The 13,399-nt window shown below is 41.5% G+C and overlaps 1 protein-coding gene across 1 annotated transcript in view; it reads right to left on the reverse strand.

The window, feature by feature from the left end:
• Positions 1-13,399, reverse strand: part of LOC115090541 (3-oxo-5-beta-steroid 4-dehydrogenase-like) — a 96,181-nt gene that overhangs the window by 12,996 nt on the left and 69,786 nt on the right. The window contains exons 4-6 of the mRNA XM_029599764.1: positions 8,021-8,098; positions 3,959-4,081; positions 1,289-1,398 (exon numbers count right to left, since the gene is read on the reverse strand). Coding sequence (XP_029455624.1) covers positions 1,289-1,398; positions 3,959-4,081; positions 8,021-8,098 — 311 coding nt within the window. The remainder of the gene's footprint in view (positions 1-1,288; positions 1,399-3,958; positions 4,082-8,020; positions 8,099-13,399) is intronic.

A 13,399-nucleotide genomic window follows, 5' to 3' on the forward strand; every position in this document is an offset into this window, starting at 1 on the left:
GAGAAGGATGGATCAAGCTAACCAACCACACCATAGTAGGATAACAATTATCTGTAAATAAAGGCAACTGGTGCCACAACTTGAAATTGCAAAAAGAACTGTAGAACAGCCTCGGAAACATAGAGGTGAAAACCTGAATGGAATAACATGAACACCTGAATAGGATAAACAGAGTAGTGAAGTCAGAAGGGAAGATCGAGCATGAAAACTACAATCCCCAAAATTGTTAGGGAGGGCGTCTGGACTGATCCATGGTACTACAGGAACGAAAATTAGCAGGTAAGGAATAATTTTCCCTGTACTTACCAGGATCAGTCCAGACAGTGGGATGTACCAAAGCTTCCCTACATAGGGTGGGCCCCTGAAAGCCCTGCTCGAATGACCCTGTCGCCAAAATAACCGGAAGCCGACGACTGAAGATGTAATGCAAATGTATGCAATGATTTCCAGGTCGCCGCCCGGACTCTCCGCAACCTTGATGTTAAGTGCATCCTGATCCGTTACCTGGAGGTCACCAATGATTTTCGGGTGTCGGACCATTTGTTCGTCCTTTGGTCTGGCCCAAAGAAAGGCTCTAAGGCTATGAAGACAACGATCGCTAGATGGCTCAAAGAAGCTATTGCGGCAGCATACATAGGAGTGGGTCGACTACCCCCTTTGAGTGTCAAAGCACATTCCCTTCGATCTCAGGTGACGTCCTGGGTGGAAAGCCAGTCTGTCTCCTCCCAGGAGATCTGCCGGCATAGATAGATACCCTGTCACATGGTAAGGGCAAAGGGCCATCGGCGCCATTTTGATTAGTGGCAGCCGACGGCCCGGGAGCGGGAGATCGCTCCAGGGACCCCCACTGGACCACCAGGTACCTGTAAAACGTTTTTTTGGGGGGTCGGGAGGGTGGGGGAAGCTAAGGTATTAGTTTTAAAGGGTCAGGGTGGGTTTTTTGTTTATCGGCTCGGGCGCAGCCAATTAACAAAACCGCAATCGGGCCCGATGAAAAAAAAACCACATGTGAATCGGAACCGGAATCCAAACCGATTCCGGTTCCGAGTCACATCTCTAACAGGGAATAGCCATTTATGCACATAAAATATGGGTTTATGTGTATAAATGACTTTGAAAATTCACATTGATGAATCTGTGATAAAACATCCAATGTTATGTACTTATCTTTTATAAAATAATCTTTTGGGGGCCTGAAGAGGTTGGCTATTGCTAATGGGAGCTAATGATGACTATCAAAAGAAATATTACATGTACAACCAGTAACATGCAATCACTTGACACTTACCATGTTTCATCTCGACATGTTCCCAGTGGACTATATCCAACTATGACTATGTCATGCTGTCTGCAAAATTCTAGTAGCTTGGGTTGAGTGAAGTACGGATGGCATTCAACCTGCATAATTGAAGAAGTATGAATATGCCATTGTTAATATTTCAACAAAGATGATTTCACCTAATGATGCATCTTCCCCCTCCCCCACAGAGAAGCCGACACTGTCTTTTCATATGTTTTATAACTATAATCATTTACATGTTTTATTTATTCATGTATGAGTGAGGGCAAGTTTCAAAAATATTTCCCTGGGGAAATTCCAATTTCCCCAAGTAAACTGCCTGTTTGAAAACTACCCATTTTCAATGCAGGTAAAACTACATGTTATGTTCTACCATGAGTGTAGTTTTACTCACTCTCGGGCCGATACAGTAAAAGTCGCAGGAGAGTGGGCGAGCGCCTGCTTTCCCGGCGCGCGCACAGGCCACTCTCCTGAGTGTGCGATTTAGTATTCAAATGAGGGCCCGTGGTAAAAAGAGGCGCTAGGGACACTAGCGCGTCCCTTGCGCCTCTTTTTTGACAGGAGAGGCGGCTGTCAGCGAGTTTGACAGCCGATGCTCAATTTTTCCGGCATTGGTTCTCAAACCCGCTGACAGCCACGGGTTCGGAAACTGGACGCCGACAAAATTAGCTTCCGGTTTTCGAGCCGCGGGCTGATTTTAAATTTTTTTTTTAAATTTTAAATTATTTTTTACTTTTGGGACCTCCGACTTAATATCGCCATGATATTAAGTCGAAGGGTGTACAGAAAAGCAGTTGCAATGGCAGCGGTAGGTCCTCTGACATAGTAAGGGCAAAGGTCCGCCGGCTGCCAGTCCTGAAAATGGCACTGAGGGGCCCTCGCCCTTACTATGTCACATGGGCTACTGCCGCCATTGGTGTCCCCGAGTGGCATAGTAAGGGAAAGGGCCGTCGGCGCCATGTTGATTGCTGGCAGCTGACGGCCGTAGTGCAGGAGATGTGTCCCGGACTGGTCCTGGCCCCCCGCTGGAGCTTCCCGGACTTCTGTCAGGCTTTGTGTGTGTTGTGAGGGCCTGGGAAGTAAATAAATTTGGCATGTGTGGGGATTGTGAGGAGGGTGGTTTTGTGTGTGTTGGGAGGCTGTGGGAAGTAAATCAATTTGGCATGTGTGTGGGGGGTGTGAGGAGGGTGGTGGGTGTATTTTATCTGTAAAGGAAATAGTTATCTTCCGGCGAAAAAACGTTCCGGTGAAACGTGGACCTGGACTGGAGAAATGATTAGTGTAGCGTGTGTCAGTGTAAGGTGTAACAGAAGGCGCTTACGTCCAGCAGATGTCGCTGTTTTCTGGAAAAAGTTTTTAAACCTATTTTACCTGTCACAGGTGTGACATATCTGTAATGTAAGTACAGAAGAACCTTCCTGTATGCGAAATGAAGGTTGTGTCCAAATTTGAAAGCAATGGGTTGAGTGGTTTCTGAGATTAGCGATTTTGTCCAAACTATTTTACATTTTTATTTATATAGATGGTATATGCGAGTAGAGGCTACTTACTCACACATATGCTATATTTTACATGCGTAACATTTTGAAAATTCACCTTATAGCATGTTTGTTCCAACTCTACCTCCTGAAATGTCCCTCCTCAGTGCATGTAAAAGTACGCAGGATATTGGGTTATATGCATACTTCTAGGCACACTGATCCTGACTGATTTTCATAACACCACTTACACCCATAAAAGAGAGTTTGTTGCATGTAAATTGCTTTGAAAATCAAGCTTTTATGCATTTGTTATATAATGTCAGCATAGCCATAGAAACATAGAAATGTGATGGCAGAAAAAGACCATATGGCCTATCTAATTTGCCCATCCAACTAATTCAGCTTTACAATCCCTAGCACTCCCTCAGAGATCCCCTGTGTTTATTCAATACTTTATTGAATTCAGATGCTTTTCTAGTCTCCACCACCACCACGAGGAAGTTGTTCCAAGCATCCCCTACTCTTTCGGCTTTCCTCAAGGGTATACATGTTTAAGTCTGTCCCTATATGCTTTAGAAGGAAGGCCACTGATCATTTCAGTAGCCACCTTTTGGACTGACTCCAACTGGCTTATATCCTTTTGAAGGTGCCGTCTCCAGAATTGTACATAGTATTCCATCCAAATGAAGTCTCACCAGGGACCTATTCAGAAGCAGTATCACCTCCCTTTTACTGATGACCATTCATTTCCCGATGCACCCAAGCATCTTTCTGGCTTTTGCCTTCGCCTTATCCACCTGTTTGGCCACTTTGATCAAGTGAATAAGGCGATGGCGAAAGCAGTATGAGCAATATTAACCAAATAGAATCTTCCTAAATCCATGGAAAATTTGATCCAATAGATATAGTATCTATTTAAAAATAACATGTACATATTTGAGATGTATAAATAGTTACCACTATTGTCCTTTATTATGGCAAATGATCTGGAATTTTGTAGCGGAAATCTCTGTTCTACAATCTAGTTCTGATATTTACCAACCTCATTATAAATACATATAGAAACATTGTCCAATAATATACTCCCCTGCTTTTTTTTTCTTTTTGCATGTATACAAGACCCCAGTAACATTCAATTACAATCCAAGGGTAGAACCATTACAGTGGAGAACTTTACCTGGTTACTGACAGGTTTGTACTTGAGCCCTGGTTTGTTCAGGATCATTTCCAGTTGTCTGCGATTGAAGTTGGACACTCCAATTGACTTCGCCAAGCCTGCATCCTTGCATGCCTCTAGAGCCTGCAGATATTAGGCATTACCACAGATGGTATTTAAAGGATTTGAGACATGCAAATGGGACATCCACTTCAGTAGGTTGACCATTTAGAACAGGAGAATCTACTCTTAGTCCACTGACTGCCAAAGGGAAATCATATTATTAACCATAAGACGTTAGTTCATCTAGGCAACTTTGTATAAACCAGAACTACTGGTTCTGTATGTTTCATTCTAGTAAACCATGGAAACCTTTGAAGTCCTAACGGCTCATTTCACCCTCTAGAGGTTTACACTTCCAGATGGTGACTAGCAGTTGAATATTGGGTTTTCTTGACTATCAACTGTTATAAAAGGGATATTTGATCATGAGCAGATGTCCAGGTGGGTTCTCTCTTGCCTGCATAGTTCCCATTTTTTTCCTAAGGGAGGAAAACCTTATTTTTTTTAAATGTTCTTTCCTCCTGTGGAAAGTCATGGAAACTGACCCATCTTTTTATTTATCCATCTTCCTTGGAATGGAATCAGAAAAACTTCTTTGGAAAGAGTTAGAAAAAAAAAAGTCATGTTTTGGAATAATTTCTTGATGATTTTGTAAGAGAGATACCTACACCAATATTAGTCGAAGTGGACCAGCTGAAGGATGGGGTGGTCATTTGGCACAGTTATATATCTTGTGCTCATTTCTCATAATTAACAACAGTCTGTATAAAAGAGGTATAAAGGGGGTGATGGTTTCCTTTTCACTTGGTCCAGTTTATTTATCAAATTGCAAAACGTGTTAACACATTATTTACCATGGCTCACATTTTATTGGGGCTATTCTCTAATAATGTGCATCACAAGTTCATAAATACACCTGTAAGATAGATATATTTTTGAGGTATATCACAGTGCCTCTGGGATGGTAACTTATGTTAAGCACCAGGCCATTATGATGCTTATATCCAGGGATACAAGAACACTTAGATTTTGTAGAAAGTATAATTTTTTTTTTATCAATATAAGTATTCTTGGGAGATGCTGGATGCCATTTCTCTGACAAACTGACCAGCATCTCATTGTATACATGAATTGACCCTTCTTTTGTAGGTAAAATAATATAGTACTAGATTAGAAATTCTAGAAGTGCATGACTACCCAGAGAATAATTTACATAGGTTGTCATGTCACCAGCATGATAAGATTATCCCTAAGCTACCCTGAGTATTTCTCCAAGGTGGGCCCCCATTTACCATCACTCTTTAGACAGTCCTTTGTTCTGTTAGAATCTTGTTGGTCAGGGCAATTAACACATCTTAGGCTGTATTTACAGATGCCCCTGGAAATGGTGCTTCTATTGTGACAGTATAGCCTGAAGTTTCCAACCGTTGCCTCCTAGAGATGTGAATCGTGTCCTCGATCGTCTTAACGATCGATTTCGGCTGGGAGGGGGAGGGAATCGTATTGTTGCCGTTTGGGTGTGTAAACTATCGTGAAAAATCGTTTAAAATCGTGAGCCGGCACACTAAACCCCCCTAAAACCCACCCCGACCCTTTAAATTAAATCCCCCACCCTCCCGAACCCCCCCCCCCAAATGCTTTAAATTACCTGGGGATCCGGCGGTGGTCCAGAACGGCAGCAGTCCGGAACGGCCCCCTCAATAGAATCGTGTTGTCTTCAGCCGGCGCCATTTTTCAAAATGGCCGCCGCAAATTGGCGGCGGCCATAGACAAAACCGATTCAGCCCCCGATTCGGGGGTTCCGGACCACCGCTGAACGACCTCCTGCACTCGATCTCCTGCCGGCGCCATTTTCCGTACGAAAACGATTCGCGGTGAGAAATCGCTCCCGGAACCCCGCTGGACTCCCAGGAAACTTTTGGCCAGCTTGGGGGGGCCTCCTGACCCCCACAAGTCTTGCCAAAAGTCCAGCGGGGGTCCGGAACGACCTCCTCCGTCGAATCATTTTTGTCTATGGCCGCCGCCATTTTGCGGCGGCCATTTTGAAAAATGGCGCCGGCTGAAGACAACACGATTCTATTGAGGGGGCCGTTCCGGACCGCCGCCGTTCTGGACCACCGCCGGATCCCCAGGTAATTTAAAACATTGGGGGGGGGGTTCGGGAGGGTGGGGGATTTAATTTAAAGGGTCGGGGGTGGGTTTTAGGGGGTTTTAGTGTGCCGGTTTTCCTGCCCTCCCCCTTCCCCCGATTTACGATTTTTTAACGATAAATCGGGGGAATTGATATTGTATCGTGGCCCTAACGATTTTTTGACAATTTAAAATATATCGGACGATATTTTAAATCGTCAAAAAACGATTCACATCCCTATTGCCTCCTCCTTTTGGGACCTTATAATAAGGCATCACAATATGGCACCAGCTTCAACTGCTGTCCAGGTGTTTTTGGAATTCCTGCAGGTCAGGCTCAGTAAGTCATTTTGGAGTTCACATAGGCTAAGCTAGCAAAGGATTCTGGATCAACTGCCCTCTCCATGTTGGTTTTCAGGCTCAGGCACACATATCACTTTCAAACTGGCACACGGGCACACTTTGGCGCGTGTGTGTCAGTGTACATCTAGTTACACAGCCATTTTATAACTTCTGCACATATATGCATGCAATATAAATAGCATGTCTATGCGCCCATTTGTGCCTAATTTTAAGTGGGTGCGCGTATGGGCGAGGAAATCCTGCTTCCACCACCTAAGTCAGGGAATATAAAAAAGGGGCACGTGCCCATGCCATTACCAGTTTCACCAGTTCTTCCACCAGTTTGGGTCCTCCAAACCTCCCTAGTTTAATAGCTTTTGCTCCCCCCAGTTACCCCTGATCCTTAAATCACCTTAGTTATGGCTAGGTTGGTTGTTTTTTTTAACTTACATCTCCTGCATAGCAGAAATAAACTTATGCGCCACTGGACCTGGGTGCGTGCCCAGCCGTGTAGGTATTTATGTGCACATCTCTTGGCCATATCCCAAAATGCCCATGCCCTACACAGACCATACCCATATCCCTCCCCGCTCCTTTTTGAAAACTTTTGAGATGTGCGAGCAGCAGGAAATACCCTGCAACTGGTACCATTTTTAAATCACAGCTGGCAGAGTGGGGGTGCCTGGGACTCATTCCTGCCACTTTCCAGTTTGGAATGGGGCAGCTTTTGTTGGGGGAGAGTATTTTTTGTGATTTTTTTTTTGGCGAAGGAGATTTTGTGGTGCTTTTATTTAATGTTTATTATGGTTCAGTAAATAAATTAAACTGAAATAAACATTAAACTAAACAAATCCTGAAAAAAATAAAATGAAAAAGCAATCCAAAAGTTACATTTTCCCTGCCACATCCCTAATAGCAAGTTGTTTCATAACAAATGTAATTTATTGATATTTTTTAGCACTCAAAAGGAAAAAACAATTTGCAGAATGTATACTGCATGTATATTCACATTTTTATTTTTGGTATAATATCAGAAGTAAAACTATTGTGCTACTAAAACTGTCGTCAGCGTGGACTCATGTGGTGCAATGTTGTAGGATCAAAAATTCTTGGTCGCCCATTGTAAATGTTCCAGAGTTTTTGGGACTCTACATAAATTCATGAAAAGCTGTGCATCAGAGTAACTCAACTATGCCAGAGCGGTTATGAGTCACTTCAGATATCAATAAATTTAGGAAAATCTTAAAAACTTGGCTATTTAGACAAGAATTTGAAGAGCAACCATAAAAAAGAGAGAGGTTAAAGGCTGAGATTGACAGAAGGAAAGGAGCCTTTTGACTGTGACTGTTTTTAGAGGTTTTTTATATCTGTTTGTGATTTGAATTTTATTGCGTATGTTTTGCTGTGAACCACTGCAATCCTTTGGAGTTGGCGGTATAGGAAATTTTTAAAATAAATAAAAATAAACAAACTATTGTGGTTCTGTACTTACATCCACAATTAGGATTAAAGAATCCCTGTTATATAGGTCAAGATGCTTCCTCTTACCTCCCAGGTTGCACATAAATCGGTTTTATAGTAAATAAGTTTTCCATTTTCATCCTTGGGATAAAATACATCACCAGGCTGAAAAAGAGTAACATTTAATTTCACTTATCCATACAAGAGTCAAAATAACCATTATAATTAACAATAAATAATATGACCTTGGAATTCTAAAGAAAACTGTAAAATAAACTCCAATTCTATCCCACCAAAAATGGTTATACCTTTGGTTTTTAGACTGCCCCACAGCATATTTCCCAGCCTATTTTAGCCAGTCATAAAATATTTGATCATTGGTAACAATTTTATTTTAAATAATATATGAAATAATAATATTGAAACACCTAGCTTGCATCACATATAGCTTAATACTATATTATTGGAATTGGTTAAATTGAATTAAAAAGTGTTTGTTTACCTTCTAATTGATTAAATATATTTACTTCATCTGTATGTATGAAACTGGTTTTAAATTATGAGTGGGGATATCTGGCTACACTCCTCTAAGAAATAATTTTTGTGAAATATATTAGGAGGTGAACATGTACCCATAAGAACCTCTTGGGTTAAAGGATGGTTTGACCAAATTCTTTTACATTTATTTATTTTTTTTAAATATAGCCAGGTCATATCTTGCCTAGGAAGCATTTAGCTGGATAACTCAGAAGTTATCCCTAGCTAAATGACTATTTGGGCACTTATCCAGCTAAATTCTAGCCAGCCAATAAGTTAGCCAGCTAGAATTTAGCTTGATAAATTAGGGGCTTTCTTGGGGCATAACTGGGAGGAGTTGAGTTAGCCGAATAAGTTATCCAACTAAGGGGGTTATTTTCCAAGCCATGTTATGGGCTGTTATGGGCTTTTCGCATGTGTTATGGGCTTTTCACATGTGAAAAACACCTTAACGCATGCGAAAAGCAGCATAACGATTGGTGCAATGCTAATACGGAAAAGGGGGAGGAGTTTGGGGTGGGATTTCTGTCCAAATGGGCTGGCTTCACAAATTGTGAAGCCATATCGCACAGGTTTAATGCCAGAAATAATTACACCTTTTTCATTTGCGTTAAGCTGTGCGATATGACTGTTTATGTACACGACTTATGGCCATATCGCGCTTTGTGATCTTTTCGCAAATAGCATTTTCAGTATTTTAAGCAAGAGAGAGAGAGAGACAGTGAGCCTAGCTATAAGGCCCTTATAGTAGTTAGGTATTTATACCTTTATATGAGGCCCACCTAGTAACGAGGTGAAGTTTAAGTAGTAGATTAGGGGTTAGGGGCACTTTGACATTCAGAGTCAGACGTATGAACAAAACAGTAACTCTTGTGAAGATTTGATGACCTTCGGAGTGAGGAAACTCACACAAAGATGAGATTTGTACAATGTTCTCTGAAACTAGTTTGATGGACTCTCTACCTGGCCTAAGTCTGGTTGGCTTGTACACCTGTCCTAAGGTTAACCAGATAAAGTTTATCTGCCTTATTTTGAAAATAAGGGAATGAATGCGTCTGAAACAAATAGATAATCAAAAATGAAACAGGATATTTTTGTTTCATTTTGTTGAAAAGTCAATGAATAGACTGTACTGAAAATAGCAAAAATTTTTGTTTTCATTAATTTTCAGATTCCAATCACAACTATAGGGCAAGCAAAGCTGCAGGTTTTTTTTCACTCAAGACAAGCTAGTAAAGTCACTGAAAGCTACTTTGCATGGAGCCAGGATGGGAAATGTTGCACTTGACTGATCAAGAATATACTTTTTTTTTTTCACATGTGCATAATGGGGTGGATTTTCAAAGGGTTATGTGCGTATATTACACGCGTAACCCTGAAAACCCACTCCTGTGCGCGTCGAGCCTATTTTGCATAGGTTTGGCGATGCGCACAAGCCCCAAGATGCGTGTATGTCCCGGGCTTTAAAAAGAGGGCAGGGCATGGGCGAGGCGGGGGCAGAGCTGGAGCCTCCAGGCACAGCAGCCATTCGCCACTGTGCCCGGGATCACGGCCCGGCCATTGCCAGCGCACGCAACTTCACGAACAAAGGTAAGGGGGGGTTTAGATAGGGCTGGGGGGTGGGTTAGGTAGGGGAAGGGAGGGGAAGGTGGGGGGTGGCGGAAAGAAAGTTTATTGGTGTTGGTGGCGGAATTCTTTGAGTCGCAGCTCTGTGGTTTCTCCTTACTTGATGTGGGTGGGGAACCCAAATTTTTTGCCTGGCTTGGGCAACTCAGTTGACTTCGCAAGGGTCTTTATAACGTCTCTCATTTGGGAGTTTCTGAATCCTCTTGCCTGTACTCCTTTGACCAGACGACAGAGGCTTGGGACATTCTGCGATCACATTTGTTTTGCATACTTACAAGCCCGGCACTTTTGTTCGACTGTTTATGTACACGACATCTCTCTCATTCTTTTGAATGATGAGGAGGAAAACTTTTTGGAAACACCGACTAAATTTAACAACCTTGCGATTTGGTCCAATCATTTGAAAGAGCAATTGCCCACTCCACACATACAGCGCTTAGCGAAGATGTGGAGTGATGATCTGGGAGAATTTATCTCAGCGGAACAATTGTTTCAGTCCTTTAAGGCATTGTTTCAGCAATATCTCTTGGCTAATATGAAAGAAATTCAATATAAACTCCTTCACAGAACATACATCTCTCAAGTTCTGGGCGTGAAAATGAAATTGTGGGATTCAGATCTCTGTTTGAAGTGCTAGGCCCATCCTGGGGACCTTTGTTATCTATTTACAGAGTGTACAAAAGTGCAGCCTTTTTGGAGCAAAGTACAAACCATTTTAAAGTGGGTTGTAGGCTGCCAGGTTCCTTGATCGGGGATAGTTATATATTTGTGCCTTTGGGGAGGCAGGTCTGCTTTGCCCTCAGCGCCAAGATACTCATAGCAGTGGCTCTCCTTTTTGGCAAAAAGTCAATTTTGCTGTGTTGGAAGCTGGAAGTGACCCCGTTTGCTCAGTGGAAAAGTTTGATGCAATAACGTGCAATTTGAAATGCTACACAAAAAGTATTTATTTATTTATTTTACTTAATTTTCTATACCGATGTTGGTATATAACTTCACACCGGTTTACAAAGTTTTGTAATTAAAAATCATAAAATGCAATAAAAATGTTTAAACCAATCAAACAGATAACTATACATCAGACTGATTCTTAAATTAATAAAAAAGAAACAAATCATGAAATACAATAAGACATAAAAAGTAAATAATCACATTAAAACATGCCTATTAACATAAAAAATGTAACAGAAAGCATCAACATATGAAAACAATAAAAATTACTGGCTGACTTCTACTTGGAATGCTTGTACATACAGCCATGTTTTTAGTGCTTTCTTAAATTCTTTTAAATCTCTCTGGAGCCTTAATTCTACGGCTAATAAATTCCATAGACCTGGACCGGCAAATGAAACAGCTCTTTCCCTGACAGAGGTAAGTTTAGCAGTGGCAATAGAAGGAATTGTAAGAAGTCCTTTACCCGCTGAATGCAGATTTCATTGAGGGGTGTGTATGAGTATAACTGCATTCATCCAGTCTACTTGTTCTGCATAGATTGCTTTATGTATCAAACATAGGGCCTCATTTTCTAAAGTATCGCAAGCCTGCGATACTTTAGGAAATGAGGGGCGGGGGGCCGAAACGAGGGGGGGCGGGCCTGCGCTAGCCAGCAGCGATCGCACCATCGCGGTGCGATCGCTGCCGGTTTTGCACCCAAAGCGCCACCATAGGAGGTGTGGCTATTGGGAGTGAACGCGGACGCGAAAAGGGCCTTATCTTTTCGTCATCGCGGCATCTTCGCGGAGTCGGCCCCGGTGATGCCCCAACGACTCCTCTTCCGGGGCCAACTCCGCCCCCATTTTGGTATCGCACACGAAAAGGGACATTTCGTGTGCGAAATGTCCCTTACCGCGTGTGATACATTTAGAAAATAAGGCCCATAAAGTCTTAAATTTCATTCTATACTTGATTGGTAGCCAATGTAATGCGGAAAGAACAGTGGTAATGTCATCTCTTTTGTTAGTACCGGAGAGGAGCCTGGCAGCGGAATTCTGTAACACTTGCTAAGTGATGACTGAGGAAGACCAAGCAATAAAGAATTGCAATAGTCTATATTGGTAAATAGCAAAGCTTGGAGAACAGTTCTAAATTCATCATGATTCAATAAGGGTTTTAAGCACCTAAGAATTAACAATTTATGATAACCTTCCCGTATCTTCGTAGAAATGTGTTTTTTAGTGTAAATTTGGGGTCAAGCCATAAGTCTCTAATTTTATTCCCTAAAGAAATGGAAACATTTTCCATGTTGAAAACTTTGCATTGATCGGATGGAGTTAGTTTACGTTCTAACAACATAATTTCTGTTTTTTCACAATTGAGACTCAGTTTCATTTGTTTTAGCAGTTGTCTGACAATATTTAGATAAATATTAGTAATTCTGAAAGTTTTTTTGAGAGAATCATTTATTGGTATAATGATTTGAATATCGTCTGCATAGATGTAATAGTTGAGCTGCAGACCCGAAAGTAGTTGACACAGAGGCAACATGTACACATTGAATAAGGTAGTCGATAGGGTGGTGCCCTGGGGTATTCTTGTTTCGAGTGGATAAGTTTTAGAGTACGAATTGTTGAAAAAAACCTGATATGATCTATTAGTTAAATATGAGGAGAACCATTCTAAAGTTTTGTCCTTAATCCCAATTTCTGTCTGTCTATTTAGCAAAATGTTATGATTTAATGTATCATATGCTGCTGACTTTCTGCAATCCTTTTCCGCTAGGAGGGATTACTATGTGCTTTGGCATAAGGTCCTGCTTGCTATGTAAGTTGCATGGGCCAAAGATTGTCATTTTGCATGGTTGCCATAGGAGAGGTTTCTTTGTCTGTTCCCCTTTGCTTGGGAAGGCAGGGGTTGGAACACTGATCTTTTGCGAGTTATGAATGCTCTGGTGTGTATTGTTTGGTTGTGCATGTGGATATGTTGGGGGTTCTCTTCTACTCTGCTGTTTTATCTGAAAAAGTTTGGTGGGTCATTGGGTAATCTGCTATGGTCTTGATGGCTGTTTTGTTGTTTTATGACTGCTTTTGTTTACATGTACATTGAGGCTGAGATCCATTGTAATTCCCTTTGACTCAATAAAGATGAAGTTTAAAAAAAAAAAAAAAAAAAAGAATGTAACCAACCTATTCCAACTGGTAACAGCATGGATTGACAATAAGTTCCTCATGTTTTCAACCTGAAACGGAAAGCATTCAACAACTTTGAACAACCATTATTTTGTTCCCTCTTTTTTCTGATGGATTTCAGACAGAGAGGTTGTATTTCTGAAGTTCTTTCTCAACGCCAAAATTCAAAGTAACGAGGGCT

The sequence above is a fragment of the Rhinatrema bivittatum genome, chromosome 4 (assembly GCF_901001135.1).
Source record: "Rhinatrema bivittatum chromosome 4, aRhiBiv1.1, whole genome shotgun sequence".
Lineage (NCBI taxonomy): Eukaryota > Metazoa > Chordata > Amphibia > Gymnophiona > Rhinatrematidae > Rhinatrema > Rhinatrema bivittatum.